The sequence below is a fragment of the Dipodomys ordii genome, unplaced genomic scaffold, assembly GCF_000151885.1.
Source record: "Dipodomys ordii isolate 6190 unplaced genomic scaffold, Dord_2.0 Scaffold1, whole genome shotgun sequence".
Taxonomy (NCBI): Eukaryota; Metazoa; Chordata; class Mammalia; order Rodentia; family Heteromyidae; genus Dipodomys; species Dipodomys ordii.
The window spans coordinates 67045519-67064944 of NW_012267217.1; the positions used below are offsets into that span (position 1 = coordinate 67045519).

General features: G+C 57.9%; 1 protein-coding gene across 1 annotated transcript in view; it reads left to right on the plus strand.

Annotated features, from left to right (window-relative positions):
- Window positions 1-563: 563 nt before the first annotated feature.
- The window catches only part of Ramp1 (receptor (G protein-coupled) activity modifying protein 1), a 21453-nt gene continuing 2590 nt past the window's right edge, over window positions 564-19426 (plus strand). Inside the window, exons 1-2 of the mRNA XM_013023867.1 lie at window positions 564-618; window positions 760-898. Of these exons, the coding sequence (XP_012879321.1) occupies window positions 564-618; window positions 760-898 (194 nt within the window). The remainder of the gene's footprint in view (window positions 619-759; window positions 899-19426) is intronic.

Here is a 19426-nt window from a genome sequence, read left to right on the forward strand (position 1 = left end):
CAGCCTCTCCTCGGGGAGCCGCTCCACCATTGCCACCGTGGACTCCAGGCCGGCGGGCAGCGAGGCAGCTTGGCTTTCTCGTCCAGGAGACCCACGGGGGGGGAGGGTGGCTGGTAGGTGGGGCCGCAGCACGGATGCCCAGCACAGCCAGGGGCAGGAGAGGGCTGGCAGCTTGACTCTGAACAGGGAACGGGACCCTTAAAAAGGGTGGGAATGCGGGTGTCCAGCCTGGCAGAGGGGCCACTGGGAGCCAAGGGGCAGAGTCCTCCTCACCTGCCTGTGCCCACCAGCCCAAAGCAGGCTCAGAGACGCGGGCGCACCGGTGCTGTGCTGTGCGTGGTGGCAGGTCGCCTTGCGTCTGGGCCTTGTTGAGGTGTGAGGGCAGAGCGGCCTTCAGGTCTGTTCACCAGCGTGGTGTGTGCGGAGCGCGCATCCTCACACATGTGCCCGGGGACCCCAGGGCTGGACGGTGCCACGCAGCCCCCCGTGCCAGCCGCCTAGGCAGGAAGGAGCCCTCTCCTCTCCCAAGGAACTGCCTGGTCGTATTGGGGGTCCGTGCTCAGATGGAGGCCGCAGACTGTGCTTTCCCCGTGTCCAGTGGAGGCTCAGAGGCGCCAGGTGTGAGGCCCGTGCTGCAGGCTGGGCCTTTGAAGGGCCACCAGGGGCCCTAGGAGGGGAGCTGAGGAGGAGCCCGGGGTGGGGGAGCCTCAGGGATACCTGGCGGGGGGAGACAGTGACACCCCGTACCCTCTGTTGCAGCAACCCAGCTCTTCACGGTCACCGCCTACCAGGACACGGACTACAGCACCCTCATCCAGGAGCAGTGCCTGGCCCGCTTCAAGGAGAACATGGAGGCCGTGGGGAGGACGCTGTGGTGCGACTGGGGGAAGACCATCGGGTGAGTCCCGGCAGGGGTGAGGCTGCAGGCGCCCCAGAGCCAGCCGCCCATGGGCCTCAGCGGCACAGTTGTCCACCGTCCAGGGTGACGGGGGGGGGGGTTGGGGAGAAGGAGGGCATTGGTGGGTGCCGTGAGCGTAAGTGGGCGGCATGGGTATTGACAGTGGCGGTGGCCTCTGCTGGTGGTGGCAGCAGGTTGGGAGAGCTGAGCCAGGTCAGAGCAGGTCGGGCCAGGCGGGGCGTCCCCGCTGGGCCGCTAGCCAGGCCAGGGCCGCCCTCCCCCACCCTCCCCAACCCGTCCCGCCGAGGGTCGCCCCGTCCTGCTCGGGACCTCGTTCCCACTCCTAGGGGCTCGCTCGCTGCCTCTGGGTCCCAGGGACCCCCCCACAAGCCTGGGGTGCTCCTCAGCCAGGCCAGGCACCCCGCAGGAGCAGGAATCAGAACTGGGTGTCACAGTCCACGGTCCAGGCTTGGTGTGTGCTGCAGCGCCAGCACTGGGGGCGGCGCGGCCAGGACCTGCGGCAGGAAACCTGCGGGCCCAGAGCCAGGACGCGGGGACCAGGAAAGGCTTCAAGCCGTTGCCAGGGACTGGCGAGCGGGTCTGCCGAGGAGTCCGGGGTCACGTGCAGGGTGCGCCCGCACAGTGCAGACAGCAGGACACCCAAGAGGGCACCCTGCCCGGTGTTTCGGCCTGAGGTATGAGAGAGCAGAGAGCTGGGGCTGATGGGTGGAGGACAAGGAGAGGCTCTGGGAGCACCCCCCACACACACAGGAAGATGGAGCCACTGTCATTCACACTGTGTCCCTTCGAGGGTGCTGGGCACCCCTGGTCTCCTGCTGGGAATTGGGGGGGACAGAGCGGACTGAACTCCCGGCCCTTCCCCATGGGTGAGGCTGGCCTGCACCTGCGCCCAGCACCCACAGCTAGTCTTCTGTCCATAGCACCTTGGGGTGGGGGCCACATTGCCCTTCTGAGCCCTGGCTCCGGCCTCTTCCCACCAACGGAGCCCACTTGGCCCCACCATGGCCCACTCTGAGGCCCCCTGGGAGCTCCCATGGCCAGGCTCGGGTGGCAGCGGCCCGCTGTCTCCCTCAGTCAAGGCCATGATGGCCATCTGGCTCTCTCCCCCTCCTATCAGCCACTGCTCTCCGATTCATTTCCCGGGCAGAGCAGAGCCAGAAGTGGAGCTCTGCCTGGGGAGTGGAAGAGGAAGCTCAGGGGGATTTGAGACTGCAGATCTCGCGCCCCCGGGGGCGGGGGGGGGCCCAGGCCCGGGACGCCCCGTGACCAGGGCCCCACACAGCCCTGCGGGGTGTACTGGAGACCCTCTCCAGATCCACAGCATTTCCCGTCCCGTTTTCTGACCAGAGGAATGGATCAGGAGCTGGAAGTAGAGAAAAACAACAACAACAACAACAAATCAGCCTGTTCCTAGGCTAACTGGCCGTCTGCCCGCTGAGCAGGCGATGCGCTAGCCGCAGGCTGTGCTCAGCCGTCCCTCTGTGATGTGTGCAGATTGATGGCAAGCCAGAGGCCTGGCGGGGGAGATGCGGTGTGTCCCCCAGGAGGCCGCCCTACCCGTTCCCCGTCCACCCAGAGGCCCACAGGCCTCTTCCCAGGCGGGGACTGCAAAGAGGGAAGATTAGCAGGCAGGCCAAAGAGGGCTCACTGATTTTAGAGTCCTGTAGGGGCTGGAATAGAAGGGGGACTTGCTAGGAAACTTTTTCTGTACAGGCTGGGGTTGTGGTTCAAGTGGTAGAGCCCCTGCCTAGCAAGCCTCAGGCCCGGCATTCACATCCCAGTACGGTTTATATATTACGCATATGCATAGGTGTGCGTGCGTGCACGCACGTGTGCATACAGTCCCTTTAGGAAGCAACAGCTTGTGGTGGTAGCACCTCAGCCAGTGATGCAGCCCTGCCAGCCCTGGCCTGCAGAGGATTCACGTCCTAACCCGAGGCCTGTGGGCCTCTCGTACCTGCAGCAAGGGGAGTTGGGGTACAAGTGGAGCTGAAGATGCCAGTCAGGCAGCCTTGCCATGGAGAATGTTCTAGATTACTCAGGTGGGTCAAATTAGTCCAAGGTTCCCCAAAGGGTCCCAGCACTCACCAGCACGGCGCTGTCCAGTGCCCCTGTGCCTCTCCCACGGCCACTGAGCGGCCACTTCGGGGCTCCACAGGTGCTCAAGCGCCCCTGCTAAGTCTGTGCCCTAGAACCGGCCATTTGTCCAAGGGCCCTGGTTGCTTTATTAGAGAATGGAATTTAAGAGCCGGGACACACACACACACATGCGTGTGCACACACACACACGTGCACACATGCACACAGATGACATGTCCCCTAGAAGCCATGCAGATACTAGAAGAATGCATGAGCGGGTCTTTAACCGCATGGAATAGTGCTGATAACCGTGCTTCCAGCTGTGCCCGGCCCGCGCTGTAGCTGCTGGGAACTGCAGGGACAGGGAGGCCCCACCGGCATCATCTCCTTTGCTTGGCCCCGCCTGCAGAGCAGGCACACCTCCAAATACCCCGCCCCGCCCGGCAGCGCACGGAGGCCCACGCACCGCTGGGGCCTGGCGCCTGGCCACACTGATGCGGGACTGGAGTCCCACAGGCTGGAGCCAGAGCTCCACCCAACGATGTGTTCAGAGAAGAATCCTGTCCCCTCCCTCGCGCCCCCCGCCACCTCCTGCGGGTGAGCATCTCATTGCTTCTACTGATTCCTCCCTGTATTGCTTTTGCACAAGTGAGCAGAGTGCATTTTTTTTCTTATGTCCTCTTTCTTACACAGTAGGTACTGTCATCATTATCTGCCTTTGCTCCATGGTTTGTTTGACTTGAAAGTATGTTCTAGAAAATACTCCTTATCAATAGATGGAGAAACCCTTCACTCATTTTCTCAGCTGGCTGCAGAACACTCCACTGGACATGGCAGCTCGGCAGCATTTTCCCATTTCAGACAGTATCTACTGAGATGGCCGGTGCCTGCACGTGTTTGTATTGGGGCTCTACGTTCACGTAGACCCTGGAATCCTGGGGTGAGGTGAGGGACGCCGCATGCTCCCCTCTGTGTGCTGTCCCCCCCAGCGCCGCTGCCCGCTGCCCAGCTGCCGGACTGCGCTAGAGCTGTGTCAGTGTACTTGCTCCCATTATGGCCCTAAGCGGGCGCCTGGGAGCACAGGAGGGGGAGAGGCAGCCAAACAGCTCAGGAGAATCCCACGTGTGCCCCAGCCAGCCAGAAGGTGGGCAGGGCCGCCCCTCCTGCGCTCACTCGTACCCCACACCGTGTGTGCATGTCATGGCGTGTTGAAGCCAGGTAATGAAACACTGCTGTCATGAAGACAGCGTGTGAGCTAAGAGCCTGCCCCGCCCCTGGGCCACCTTCGGAAAAGTTACGGCGCTTTACTGAACTCTGCGGTCACCCTGCCCCTGCTCCTAACCCACACAGCAGCCCCGCCCACCGCTCTGCGGTCCCCGCCCCCCCACCCGCTTTGTCCACCTGAGGCCATGTGGTACTTGAGCTTTTGTGCCTGGTGAACCTCAACCTGACGTGTGACCCGGTTCCCTCCGTGCTGTTGAGGATGGGGGAGAGTCGGTTGTTTCGGGGTGAATAGTACCCCACGTGATGTGCACACCGCATTTTCCTGGTCCATCCACCCACTGACGTTGGCTTAGGGTGCTTCCGTCTTTGCTAGACTCCATTTCACGGACTGTAGTGAAGATGGCCCTTCTGGGGAAAGTAGAGACAGCATTGCTGGTGCGTAGGATCTTTCCATCTTCCATCTTTTTAGGCAAGTGACTGTTTTTTGTGGGGGTTTTGGTCATTCGTGGGGCCTGGGCGCTGCCCCTCAGCTCTTCAGCTCAAGTGCTCTACTACTTGAGCCACTGCGCCACTTCTGGTTTTCTAGTGGTTTATTGAGATTAGAGTCTCACGGACTTTCCTGCCCAGGCTGGCTTTGAACCACGATCCTCAGATCTCAGCCTCCTGAGTTAGCTAGGATGGCAGGCAGGAGCCACTGGCGCCCAGCAAAGTGACTGGTTTTAAAATAGCCAACGGGCAGATGTTGTTCACCTTGCTGTCAGATGAAGGCCGATGACGGAAGGGGTCATCGCTCCACCCTTCCTGCACCGCCACCGTGTTGGCAGTGTCGCCTGGCAAAGGTGGGGCGGTGCTGGTGGGCACGGCCGCCCGGTCAGCAGCCCCCAGCAGCACCCAGAGGACTCGGCCTTGTCTCAGCTCCACAGGGCGCCTGGTCTCTGCCCTAGAGCGGCCACATGGTCTGCCTGGCTCGTGGTAACTCATGCATCCTGGTACCCGGGGCCTGGTCTCCATGGCCTTCACCCGAGTCTGAGGCCGAGGCTCCCGGGGATCTGGTGTGCCACACCGAGCCCGGCAGGCATGGTGACCAGCTGCCAGCTCTGGGAGGCGTCAGGACCCCGGGAGCAGGTGCTTGCTCCCCACTGCACCTCAGAACGGTCTCCCCGGAGGAGTGCTGCGGCTGACTGTTGACCTACGCAGACTGTGCTGGGTCAGCCCTTTTGGGGTTGACCTAGGTGGGCTGTGCCATCCCCCAGCTCCCCAGGCCGCCGCCCCCTTCGCAGGCACACAGCCCCCTTGTGCCCAGTCCAGGCGTCCAGTCTGGAAATGCTCCCAATTCAACGGCAGCCTTGGAGCAGCTGCTCTTGTTTTGAATTTCAACAGGAACTGGGCAGGAGGCATCTTCTAGGATCCTGAGGGCTCCAGCATGTTCTCTGCCTGCCCCCCACTTCCTGGGGTGGCGACCTGAGCTGTCCCCTGGGTGCACAGGACCCTGCCATAGACAAGGCCCCCACACAAGGCTGCATGGGAGCCCCTGGCACCAGCCTCGGTCCCTCCTGCTTGGCCGGCAGCTGTGCCTGCCTCTGCCTCCCTGCCAGCACCTGGGCCGGCCCGCGGGGGGCAGGGGGGAGGGCAGGTCCATCCACCCTTCACCTCATGGCTGTGGGGCCGATGTCTCCAGGGCTGGCAACACTAGATTCCACAGAGCGACCCGCTGCAGGGCAGGTGGCCACTCCAGGACGCTGCCCAGCCGCCTCTGCCCTCTCACACGTCTCCTGAGCTCCGTCCCTCTGTGGGGCCGCGGAAAGGAGAGCAGCCTCTCCTCACGCTCTCTAAGCTGTGTCCCTGAAGTTTGCACTTAGATGGCTTCTCAACGGAGCCCGTGGGACCGCTGGACACTCGTGCAGACCCGGCCTGCGCGGGCCTCAGGCCTCTCCGCCTGTCTGTCCACCCTCCAGCTCCGCTGTGCTGCACCAGAGCTCAGCCCGGCCGACCTGAGCCAGGTCAGGGCTTGTGCTTTGGGGACAGAATGTGGAGGAACGGGGAGATGGAGATGCAGTCTGGGGTTTTGTTTTGGATGGGAGAGCAGAGCACTGAGAATTCACTTCCTGCACCCCTCCCCCATGGGTGCCAGTGTGGCCCTGCAGGGGTGGGGGGAGGAGCTGCGGGGCTGGGAGAGGTGGAGAGGGAGGGGTGCAGGGCTAGCGAGGAGCTGCAGGGGTGAGGCGTCGCCGTCCTTGCGGCTCCAAGGCCAAGAGGCTGCCTCCACCGCGGCTCAGCCGTGGCCCTTCCAGCACCAGCAGCTGCCCTGTGCCATGTGCCACCATCTTTAATTTGGGTTGTGGTGCCCTCGTGAGTGGACAGTGCCCCAGAGTGGCACTGCAGCTGGGGGTGTCTCAGTGGGCCCTGAATGCTGGGCCCAGGGCACCCGGCGGGCTGCGGATGCCCGCCTGCGGGTCAGGGAGGCCAGGAGGGGGGGGGGAACCTTGCTCCCTGGAGGACACGGCAGACACAGCCCCGGCACGAGGCCGGAGCGCTAGGCCAGGCCAGGCCACCGTGACATCTTTATCCATCAGGTGACTAACGGCTGTTTTGAAATCTCAGACCATGTCAGAATAGAAAAGGTCAGACGCCGGAAGACGCTAAGCAGACACCCTCCCCTCCCGGCACAGGACTAGCAGGTGGGCCATGTCCGGTGGGGGGGGGGGGCTCGCTGGAGCTCATCGTCCTCCCTGCTTCCCCCGCGATGTCCTCCCCCCGCCCACACACACACCAAGCCCGGAAAGTTCCGGAGTTATCCAGGCTGTGCAGAGGAGACTTGGTTGCCCCAGGCCACAAGCCAGGCTTGCTGGTTCTGGGAAGCCCATGGCTGACCACGTGGCAGTAGACGAGAAGCCACCCACTTCCACTTCCTCGTGGGCTGCTCGGCTGAGTGTGCAGATCTTTATCAGCAGCCTGGCTCCGGTTATCTGGAGGTGGAACTGGTTTGTTGGTTATTTGCTGCTTCTGGGTCCCACTGAAGATGATGGCCACGCCCTTTCCTGTGTGCTCCTCCCGGTTTGGGGGCTGCGGGCTTCTTTTCTTTAACTATTATTTAGAGCAGTCATAAAAAAATGAGAGGAAAGTAGCAATGCTGAAGGTATTTCAAATCTTCTTTGATCGATCTGTAAGTTCTGAGGTTAACCGTGTGTCCTTGTACCATCAATATTATTTCTCCTTTATGCATCATGTCAACTTTGGCATCTCTGCGCTGGGGTAAGCTCCCTGGTGACCCCCTGCATCCCGGCTCCTGGGCCGCCAGCTGCGGGGTTTGGCCACAGCCCTGCCTAACCCACAAACTCCATTGGAAGAGCATCATGCACCCACGAGATGCTGTGTTTCCTTTGAGTTGTTCTGGGGTTTTGAAATGGTATTTATCTCCTTAACCCAGTATGTAGTTGCATTAAAACACAGATTCAAATATATCGGCAAAGCCAGGAGCTGGCGGCTCACCCCTGTAATCCGTGGCTACTTGGGAAGCTGAGATCTGAGAATCGAAACCAGCCTGTGCAGAAAAGTCCCCGTGAGACTCTTCTTTTTTTTTTAATTTTATTTTATTTTATTTGTGAACATACTGTACAGAGGGGTTACAATTGCATGGGCAGGATAATGCGTACATTTCTTACCAAGCATTGTAGCCTCCTCCTTTGTTTACCCTTCACATCCCTTCCCAGCCTCCCCCATCCCCCCATCCCAATCCTTCTCCTTCCCCCCTCCCCCCCCACCGACGTTGTAAAGCTCGTTTTGAACATGACAACTTGTACTTCTCATTGTTGCAACAGGTCCACCTGTATCCTTAAACAACTGGTTTTTCCCCATCTCCTCCACAAGTTATACTTACATCAAATATAGTGAAAGCAGGGGTTATACTGTAGGGGAGGGACATGCAAAGCAACAAAGAGATAATCTTATAAATGTGTTAGAAACACATGCATGAAAGAAAAAAACATTAAAATACCTATCTAAGGGTTCATTTTCCTGACATCACATTATCTGACCTTTTCTGCTTGACTCATACATATACTAAATATTGCAAATAAGGGAAACCATGGAAAAATATGGAACGCTTCACGAATTTGCGTGTCATCCTTGCGCAGGGGCCATGCTAATCTTCTCTGTATCGTTCCAGTTTTAGTATATGTGCTGCCGAAGCGAGCACCCCCGTGAGACTCTTACCTCCAATTTCCCACTTCAAAGCCAACAGTGGCACTGTGGCCCAAGTGGTAGAATACTAGCCTTTTCCTTATAAAATCTTCCTGTCTCCTAGTTTGTCATTGTCATCATGGCTTTCTTAAGATTGTTTAGTTGGCAGATATGTTTTAATTCTCCCAGGTTCAGTCCTTTATCCTTCTTTTATTGGCAGCATTGGGGTTTGAACTCAGAGCGACACTTGTGAGGCAGACACTCCACCACTTGAGCCATGCCTCCAGCCCTTTTTGCCTCAGTTTATCGGGTAGGGTCTCACGCTTTTGCCCTGGCCATCCTTGAACTGTGAACCTCCTATCCCTACCTCCTGAATAGCTAGGATTATAGACTAATCTTGTTAAAGTATTTCATTAGCATGTATTAGTTATACATGGGGTTCTGTGCTTACAACGTATCTTGACTAACCTGACTCCCTCATCCTTCCCCCCATTCTAAAACAATCTCAGCAGGTCTGTGTTCTGTTTTTACACGTGAGTGCAAAATGCTTCCACTATCCTTGCCCATGCTTGTTGTTTTACATCTTCCTGTTTAAGATGAAAAAAATCTGTTCTAATTTTCTCTTCTGCAAGCTGCTTGTTGGATTTCAACCAGACAATGACAAGCTTTTTTTGTTGTCAGTCATGGGGCTTGAACTCTGAGCTTGGGCGCTGTCCCTGCGCTCTTCAGTTCAAGGCGAGTGCTGTACTTCTTGAGCCACAGCGCCACTTCTGGTTTTCTAGTGGTTTATTGGAGATCAGAGTCTCATGGACTTTCCTGCCTGGGTTGGCTTTGAACCATGATCCTCAGATCTCAGCCTCCTGAGTAGCTAGGATTACAGGCATGAGCCACTGGTACTTGGCTGACAAGCTTTTTAACAATGGAGTAACATCTTGTCTCTGCATTCAGTCTGTAGGCATGCTGGCTTTTGTCTTTTTTATTTTTATTTTTGATGCTAGATTTTCATTATTTTGCTCCCAGTTGTATAGCTGGGTACTGGTGGCTCACACCTATAATCTGATTCCAAGCCATCCTGGGCAGAAAAGTCCCTGTGAGACTCTTAACTCGAATTAACCATTCAAAACCAGAAGTGGAACTGTGGCTCAAATGGTGGAGCTCTAAACTTGAACACAAAGAGGCTCAAGAACAGCACCCAGGCCCTGAGTTTAAGTCCCACAGCTGACAAAAAAAAATTAGCAAGCTATTTGCCATTCATCTGGCAATGGAGTGTGAAACACATGCACTCTCTTGTGGAGCCATGTGCATTGGGGGTCTGGGGATTCAACAGCTCCCTCTTTCTCTCATTCTCTTCCCTTCCCTTCTTCACTCTGTGTGTGTCTTCTTCCATGTCTGTGTCTGTCTCTTTCCCTCTCCCTCTTCCTCCCTCCTTTCCTTTTTTTTTTTTTTGGTCGGTCGTGGGGCTTGAACTCTGGGCCTGGGCGCTGTCCCTCAGCTCTTCAGCTCAAGGATAGCGCTCTACCACTTGAGCCACAGCGCCACTTCTGGTTTTCTGGTGGTTTATTGGAGATAAGAGTTTCATGGACTTTCCTGCCTGGGCTGACTTTGAACCGAGATCCTCAGATCTCAGCCTCCTGAGTAGCTAGGATTATAGGCCTGAGCCACCGGCGCCCGGCCCCCCTTTCCTTTCTCCTTTCCTCTCTCTCTCTTTCCCCCTCCGTCCCCCACTCCCTCCTCCGGATTGTAGTTAATATTCTCACACCAGTCTCTTGCCCCCGTCTGTCTCTTTGTGTTGCAGTTTGCACTGTGCGTCTCTGTGCGTCACTCCTTTGTCTCAGGCTCTGCTCAGGCCTTCCTGCGCCATCTTCACACAGCGTGTTAATTCAAGTGGGTCTTATTATTTTCCACACCCTCTTTCTCTCTCACACGCACAAATCTTCCCAGTTCAGGCCATTATTTGAAGTAGAGCCCAGCCATAGGTCATATGGTGAACTGGAATTTTCTGTGGCGCTTCTGCTGCCTTGGTGTGAAGGACAGCTTGTCGGGGTACCCCCACACCCCGTGGGCACAGCTCTGGCTCCCGCGCTGGGCTTCCTGTCAGCAGAGATGGAGAGGTCGTTTTGATAAGTGTATTACCTCCTTTCTGGTACAGTGGCACAGTGGCTTGCTGCGTGACTTGGTTGATGATACCTTGCTGGAACAGAGAGACAAAGATAGACAGAGAGGAGCAGGAAAGGGAGAGGGGGAGGGAGACACCGACGGGCCTGGACGGCGCCTGGTCCCTGGGCCCCTCCCCGGAGTGGTCCTGCGTGGTGACCTGAGCCTGGCCGGTGCCTGGCATGGCTCTGAGAGGCTGTGAATCCCCAAGGACTGCTGGGGGCTGGGGCTCCCAGCGTGTGGACGTGCTTAGACACTGAGCAGAGCTGCGCGGACTCCCACGGGAGGCCAGCGGGCCGTCCCCTCTGGGTGTGGGGCCCTGCTCCCCTGCAGGGACACTGTGGAGACAGACCCGAGCTGGCAGGGCTGGGCTGAGCTCCTGACCATGCTCAGGACGGGTCCTACAGCTGCCCAGCGCCAGCCCGGCTCAGCGCCCCGCATAGCAAGTGATAGATCCATGGCTCTCCCTGCTGGCCCCGGTAGCAGAGAATGTGCCCCACCCCCTCTGTGTGCAGCCCTGGGGGGGAGGGGGAAGGGCAGGGAGGCGGCCTGGATCAGGTGACAATGGCCACCTGGGCAGGGCGAGGCTTGGTGGGCGGGGGAGAGCTGTTTAAGCCCAGCCGAGAGTCCCTGTGAGCCTGTGATCCCTGGGAGACAGGAGGGTTTCTGGGGCACGGGTGGGGGGGGGCAGCCAAACCTTGGGGCATCTGTCCCCGTGCTTGGTGGTGCTTGGGTGGACAGGAGAAAGGCCCAGGGCTTGGAGCCCAGCCTCGCTTCACGAGCACCGCGGCCAAATACAGTAGCCTGGCCGGCCCTTCTAATCCAGGACCACACACGTGTCACACTTGTGTCCTAGGCATGTGGCAATGCCAGGGCCTGGCAGGCCGGGGTGCAGTGGCCACCCCACAACGCCCGGCCCGCAGGTCAGCTGGTCCTCCCCAGACCAGGGAGCCACGTGGGGGAGGGGGTCCCCTGGGGGAAATCGCACGCGCCTAGTTGTGCGTGTAATCAGCCGCAGTGCTGTGCCTCGGACTCGGCTGCCTGTGCCTTCCCCTGCACACCTCCTGAATGCTAACACGGCTTCCTCTCCCCGCGCAGGCCATGGGTTCCTGCTGGGGCCTGTGCTCAGAGCTGGCCCCGTGCCCGCCCCCGGAGGCCTCTCCGAGGGAAGCCAGCCTGGCAGCCAGCCTGGCAGCTCCGGGCCGGCTCTGGGCCGGAGCCACGCACGCCACGGCGAGCGGGCCATGGGCTTAGAAGCCAGTGAGGAGAGATGGGCTCGCTCAGGCCTGAGGCCTGGGGCGGAGGGTGGGGGGGCAGGAGGAGTTGGCGAGGGCCTGGGTCACCCCTGCGCCCTGCTCCTGCTGTGTGGAGGAGGGTGTGCCCCCATTACAGGGCCCAGAGGCAGAGCTAGGGCCCACAAAACCTGCCTCTGGGGCCCCCATTCTCCTCCGAGTCTGCTCCTGCGCAGGCTGAGGGCCAGCGGGGACCTGGCATGGCTTTCAGTGCCCAGTCTGGGCCTCCCTTGGGAAGGCTCAGGGCTCCCCACAACAGACCTGCTGTCCCCATAGAAACCCTGGACTAACCCAGGGCTCCTCTGCTCCGGACACCCCACCTACCCACTCCCCCTCAAATGCTCAGCTTGGGGAGCAGGTCCCGAATGGCGCCCTCTGGTGGACCCTGGTGTCACGGGCCCTGCTCATCCTCAGCACCCCACCCTGTGCAGGGGGGAGGAGGACTCCCCTTGCCCTGCAGGTCACAAGGCAGAGCCTCATCCAGGAAGAGGGCAGAGGGAAAGGGCAGCTGCACTCGGGTGAAATGGGCAGGTGGGGGCGCGGCAGGGCCGGAGGACCTGGCCAGGTGGTGTGTCTGCAAGGTGTGAGCCAATCACCCAGCTGGAGCCCGTGGGGCAGCCTGGCCTGCCTTCCAAGAGCTCCGGACTGTGGACTGGGACGGTTAAAAGGAGAGGAGGCTCTGACCCAGTGGCTCACACTTATAACCCTAGTAGCTATGAGATCTAGAGGATCTCCATTCAAGGCCAGAGAGGTAGAAAGCATCTCCAAATGAATGAGTGAAAAACAGGAATGGAGGTGTGGCTCGGGTGGCTCTGCTGGGATGTGAGAGTGTGTGTTGTACAGCTGAGCAGATAGACCGTTAGGAATCTGGGAAGCTGTGTGTCCCCATGCTGCGTGCCCGCGGGCTGCTCAGTGGCTTTCGGTAAACAGGAAGCGAGCAGAAAGGCCCTGCTCTGACTATCTGTGCAATCTTGGGTGCAAGCCCTGACATCAAAGACAGAAACTTCCAGAGAAAAGACAGAAGGGAGAGCCTGGGCCACTGCCACCGTCCCCAACACGTGAGACCCTGTGGTCAGCAACCACACTACACGGGGCTTGCCAGTCGAGAGAAACCTGTGCTTGACACACGTGACAGTTTTTAAAGCAGAGAGAAATGCTCGATTCCATCCAGTCTTTCTCCTGAGATATACTGAAGTGTAACTTTCTGATAGCAGGCCTCAGGAAGTCCCAGAAGAAGCCATCTTTTACCTCGCTCTCTACAGCTAGGTGAAGTCTGATGGCATTTGTGAAGAGCTAGGAAGCTTGATGTCCTTTTCTGTGGTCTTAAGAACTTATAGGCCAGGCATGGTAGTTCATACTTGTAGTCCCAGCTACTGAGGAGGCAGGTATCCTCATACAGTTCAACGCCAGTCTGGCTGCAAAGTTAGAAGATCCCATTTCAGCAAACAAGCTGGCAGTGGTGGTGTGTGTCTGTAAACCCAGCTGGACAAGAGGCCCAGGTTGGAGGATTGCAGTCTGAGACCAGCCCTGAGAGGAAAATGTGAGAGACCGTGTGTGTGAAAACTAAAGCAAAAAAGGACAGGGTGTGGCTCAGGTGGTAGAGCACCTGCCTCCTCTTCTCAGGATTTCGCTGTTTTGGGTTTGTTTTTCTTTTAAAGAAATGGATCTGTTGCATGGTTCTATTTTTCTCAAGAACTATTGAATGTATTGCCATTTTATTGCCTTTTAAGTATTTCCATAAATATGTTTTTAATGCTTATTAATTTTAATGTGTATTGCCATGTTGAGAGGCTTGTTATTATTATGTAAAAAGTTCAATTGAATACTTAATTTTCTTCTGTATTTCACAATATTAAGATTATTTACAACAGGTTTTTTTCAGAATTCAGTTTGGGGCTTGTTCGGTGAGTTTATATAAGCTGTAGTGCTTTGATTGTTTTCTTAATTGCCTATAATTGAAATTTTTAAATTCTTGGGTGACACCAAGACTGTATGCAAGATCTTATTTCTAGGGATTGAGTTTTGTTTGAATTTCATCCTGTTCTTACTAATGTTTCGGTTTCTGGTTCTGTCGTCAAAGCGCAGTCCTGACTCACGCCTTGTGCTCTGGGAATTCCTTGGCTTTTTCTTGCTGCCTAATAGGGATGTGGAGCTGGCGCGGAGCGAGCGCACCTCGTGGCACCACCCGGCTGATTCCTTTTCCTTTCGTGTTCCGCTTACGCCTCCTTCGGTGTGGTTAACCTTGGAGATGCTCAAGCCCCAAAGGCAGATCTGTCTGTCCATCCATCTGTCCTGGTTGGCCCTGAGCTGTGGGGTCACTAGGCCCCATTGTCCCCCAACTGCCTCTGTGTTCTTTTCCCTCTCCTGGCCCCCAAGGACCAGAATGCAGGGGAGGCTTATGGACTGGCTCCCTCTCTGCTCCAGCCATGGGCGCAGGGTCTCTGGCCGGTGGTCTCTGGCCGGGTGGTCTCTGGCCAGCAAGGTCTCTGGCCGGTGGTCTCTGGCCGGCAAGGTCTCTGGCCAGCAAGGTCTCTGGCTGGCAAGGACTCGTGCTGCAAAAGCCACAGGCTGTTGGCACAGGCCAGCCCGTGGCGAGGAGGGAAGGCATTCGTGACGGCAGCAAGCCGTGTTGTTGAAAACCAAAGTCAGCTCTGAGCCAGTGCTGGGCACCCACTCTGGCCACACGGGGAGATCACGGGTGAACGGCTGTTTTTCCCCCACCTGGACCCGCTTTCTGGGGAGTTTGGGTGACAGAGGATCCACCGTCTCCTCATCTTCTGCCTGAGGAGCCCGGGCACCTGGGGTGTCTTGGGAAGGAAGTGCCACCTGGGCTGGCTGCCCACGTACCACCGACTGCGGCGGCCCAGCCTCCCCTCCTCGCCTTCTCCCTGCAATGCAAGCCACCACATCTAAAAAGGGTTCTCGTGCGGGGACGGCTGCCTGGTCTATCCTGTTTATTTATACAGAAATGACAGCTGAGCGCCTCGGAACATATGAGACCAAAGAATTCCCTTGGGTGGAAGTGAGGGAGGGAGGAAGAGAGGGAGGGAGGGAGGCGGGGGACCGTGCATTCCTGTGCTACAAAAAGCAGGCACTCACTGAAGGACCAAAAATAGTCATGGCAGCTCAGGCTCAGCCCTGGGAGTGCTCGGTTCTCGGGGAACTGGAGAATTGCCCTTTTTGGGCAAGAACTTTCTATTCTGGGTGGGAGGCGTCTGGGGGGCGTGTCTCCCAGTCTTCTCATCCCAAGCCCGGCTCCCTGTCCCATGGTTCAGGATGCTGATTTGTGGGAAGGACGGAGGCTATGGGGCGCCATCAGCTCTGGGGACACCCCAAGATTGTGGCTGTCCGCCCGTCCCCTCATACCAGCCCTGTTAGAAAGGGTCTGGACCCTGAATCCCAGTCACACTTCTTTTTTTTTTCCCTCTTTTTGTTGTCGGTTGTGAGTCTTGAACTCTGGGCCTGGGCGCTGTCCCTGAGCTCTTCAGCTCAAGGTGAACGCTCTATCACTTGAGCCACAGTGCCACTTCCGGTTTTCTGGTGGTTTATTGGAGATAAGAGTCTCGTGGACTTTCCTGCTCAGGCTGGCTCTGAACTGTGATCCTCAGATCTCAGCCTCCTGAGTCGCTAGGATTCCAGGCATCAGCCACGGGCGCCCGGCTCCAGTCCCACTTCTTATCCTGCCTGCCCCTGGCGCCTCATCTCACCTGTTCATGCCTTAGTCTCCTCTCCCTAAAGTGCAGGACACAGAGCAAATTAGGGGAGGGGAGGCCTGGCCAGGTGGGCACCCAGCAGCCAATGTGTTCACCCCCTCTTCCTTGACAGCTGGCTTGAGGCTCATGCTGCAAACTCCACACAAGGCTGGCCAGGCACCATGCCTAAATCCACACCAGACCTAGAAGCAGGCACCGGCCCTGCCATCGGCCAGCAGTTCCGAGCCTGGCCGCCCAGCGCTGGCAGCTCCTGGTACCGTGGCTGGGGGAGGGGCCCCGCCTGGCACCCTGCCAGTCTGCGCCAGAGGTGGGGGACCAGGCCTGCATGGCCCGCTGAGGCAGCTCGGGGCATTTGGTTAATCACTTCTGCAAGCAGAATGACTGATGGCCCTTTAGCCCAGCAACGCGGAGAGCGAGAGCGGGCGGCTGCGGCAGGGCCTGCGAACCTGAGACCAGCTGTGGGGGGACCGGCACATTTCGAGAAGCACTTTGCCAGCACTGATCCGGAACCTGCTGTCGAGGTGCTAGGGACCCAGTGGCTGCATTTCTGAGAGCCGCCCTCAGGGACAGGTGACAGAGGTGTGCTTTCTGTGCCCGGAAAGCAGCGGGGCTCCATGATGCAGCTATGCAAACTGCATGTTGCAGGAATCTCAAGATGAGGCCAAACATCAACCGTGACTGACTAGACGGCCTTCCGTGGCCTGCGTCTCTGTACAGACCAGGCACGCAGCGAGGCACCCCGGCCGGGCTCCCTGTCTACCCCCACCCCCCAGCCTTGGCCCTCACAGCAAGTTTCCTTTAGGAAGTGTTCAAGTATGCAGCATCATTTTGTGTGTGTGTGTCTGTGTGTGTGTGTGTGTACGCACATTGGTAAGGGCTTGGACTCAGGGCCTAGCAACTGCTCAGCTTGCTTGTGCACAGCTCATGCTCTACCACTTGAGCCGTGCCTCCAGCCTGGCATTTTACTGTCCAGAGATGGAAACTTACAGACTTCACTCAGACTGGTTCTGAACTGCTAGCCTCCAGGTCTCAGCCTCTCTCCTGTGTAGCCAGGATTACAGGTGTGAGCCACTGGTGCCTGGCTGAGTGTTCATTATTTTCACAGCTCTATAAGAGGCTTAGGAAGAAGGCCCACAGGAAGTTTCGTGTCTGAGTGCTGAGTTCCTGCGTCTGCCTGTCTCTGGGGTAGCAGGGAACACTTGGTGGCCCCCGTTCCTGCTTCCCAGAGACCCCCAAGGTAGCCTCCTGTGTGCAATGGGTTCCTGCTTCCCAGAGACCCCCAAGGTAGCCTCCTGTGTGCAATGGGGCTCTCCCATTCCTATCAGCATCTCGTTAGAAAGGCCACCAGAGGGTGGCCTCTCCAGGCTACCTCAGATTGGGGCCCCTCCCCCTTCCCTTCCCCCACACAGAAGGGGTGGACAGTCTACAGGCCCCTGGCCTCCCGTCAAGGGGCAGCGGCGACTCCCACCCCAGTGGGCCTTAGTCCTGTCCACTTGGGATCCAGGCCCTGGAAGTCTGGTTTCAGGTTTCCTTAGTTCTGTCTGCACCCCTTCCCCTAGGCCCCTCCCTCCGTCCCTCCCCACACCCAGCAGGAGCAGACGCAGAACTTGTGAGCACTTGGCTGTGCAGGCGAGTCTGGGCGTCTCTGCACACCACACCTTAGGCAGGGATGGCCCGAAGCCAGAGCCTCAAGCCCACTCAGCTCACTCACGCTGGTGCTCTGCCACCTGAGCTATGCCTGCCAGCTAGAATTTTGGTGGTTAGAGATCAGCGTGTCATAGACTTTCTTCCCCACTGGCTTCTAACCGTGATCCTCATGTCTCGGCAGCCTGAGCAGTTGGGATTACAGGTGTGAGCCACCAATGTCCAAGTGTCGCAGTTTTGGGCTGAAGAACTTGCTTCACATTTTTTTTTTTTTTTTTGCCAGTCCTAGGGCTTGAACTCAAGGCCTGGGCACTGTCCCTGAGCTTCTTTTAAGAAGCTCAAGGCTAGCACTCCATCACTTGAGCCACAGCACCACTTCTGGCTTTTTCTGTGTATGTGGTACTGAGGAATGGAACCCAGGGCTTCATGCATGCAAGGCAAGCACTCTACCACTGAGCCACCTTCCCAGCCCTTGCTTCACGTTTCTTACAGCAGAGGCAATGAGCTCCCCCAGCCCCGCCCCTTTTAGAAGGGGTCTATTTATCCCTTTATTTGAAGGCTGTGTTGCTGGGTATAGGGTTCTGGACGGCTCAAGCTGTGAAGCTTCGGCCCAGTGTCTGGCTCACCTCGACTCTGCTAGAAGTTGGTGATGGCGTGTGCAGCCGCTCCTCTCTGAGGCTCCTTTCCTCTCTGAACGATTTCAAGATCATCATCGTGGGTTTTCAGCACGCTGGCCTTGGTGGGCATGGTGCAGAGCTGGTTGTTACTATAGCTCTGGCTTTGGTCCCATTTAGGGCTTTCCTGGATCTGTCATTTCATATCTCTTTATTTCTCAGCAAACCCCCTGCCTCTCATTTCCCGTTGCCTCTGGTGATCTCAGCTGGGTTGAGATGGTCATGGCGTCATGCTGCCCCTCTCTCCCTGTGTGACCTGGGCTTTCTGGGTTCGCAGATCTAGCTGAGCTTGAGTGTGAGCCCCGAGGGCACGCCTGCCAGGGCTTCACGCCGCAGCCTCACGCCGCAGGCCAGGTGGCCGAGCAGGGGTGAAGGGATTCGCTGGTCCTGGAGGAACTCAGCGGCCCGCAGGGCTGGATGAACTTCGAGACTGGGCAGAGGACAGACGTGTGGTGTGGGGTTTGGATGCAGATAAGTGCTGCTGTGACCCCTGAAGCCAGATGGTGGCCCGGAGGGCCCTGTGGTTGCCTGTCACTCTCCCCCCCTGTCCCCCCCACCTTCCCTTCTGGAAGGTAAGGGGTGCCAAACCCCCATTAACAGGGAGCAGGGCAGGCCACACCGCAACCCGAGCCCCAGGCCTGACCAGCACGAGCCTGGTGTGGGTGTCAGGCCTGCGGTGTGTCTTGTGGTGGAGTGTGGATGGTGGTAAGGTGCACATATGCGAGATCTGCAGCCCAAGAAGAGACCCAGACCCCGTAAGGGCTTCTCTGCCCAACCCCGGGCTATTCACCAAGGGATGGTGGGGCAAAGGTGGCACGTTGGGGCTCCGTGAGCCTGGCCTCCTCACACCTCCATTTCCCTTCCTCCAGCGAGGGTTTGAATCTCCCTGCCTGCCTGGACTGTGACCCAGAAAAGGACCCAGGGCATTGTCTGTCCAGGACGGCTTTGATGGGCTTCATTGGAAAGAGAGTCACATGGCCACAGGCTGTTCAGAGCCAGGGGACAGCAGCCCATCTCCCCAGGGGCCCTCTGGATCCAGGGCAAGGGAGAGTCCCTGGACAGGCCCAAGACAAGTGGGCCACCCTCACTGTGGCCTCAGGGACACAGGGACTCCTGATGGCCTCAGACACAACAATCAACAGCACCCGACAGCACAGCACACCGAAATCACACCACTCAACACCACAGCACACCAAAATCATACCACTGGACAGCACAGCACACCGAAATCACACCATGTGGCATCACACCACTCAACACCACAGCACACTGAAATCACACCACCCAACAGCACAGCACACCGAAATCACAGCACACCAAAATCACACCACTCAACATCACAGCACACTGAAATCACACCCGACAGCACAGCACACTGAAATCACACCACACCAAAATCACACCACTCAACACCACAGCACACCAAAATCACACATGACATCACACCACTCAGCACCACAGCACACTGAATCACACCTGACAGCACAGCACACCAAAATCACACCACACCAAAATCACACCATGTGACATCACACCACTCAACATCAC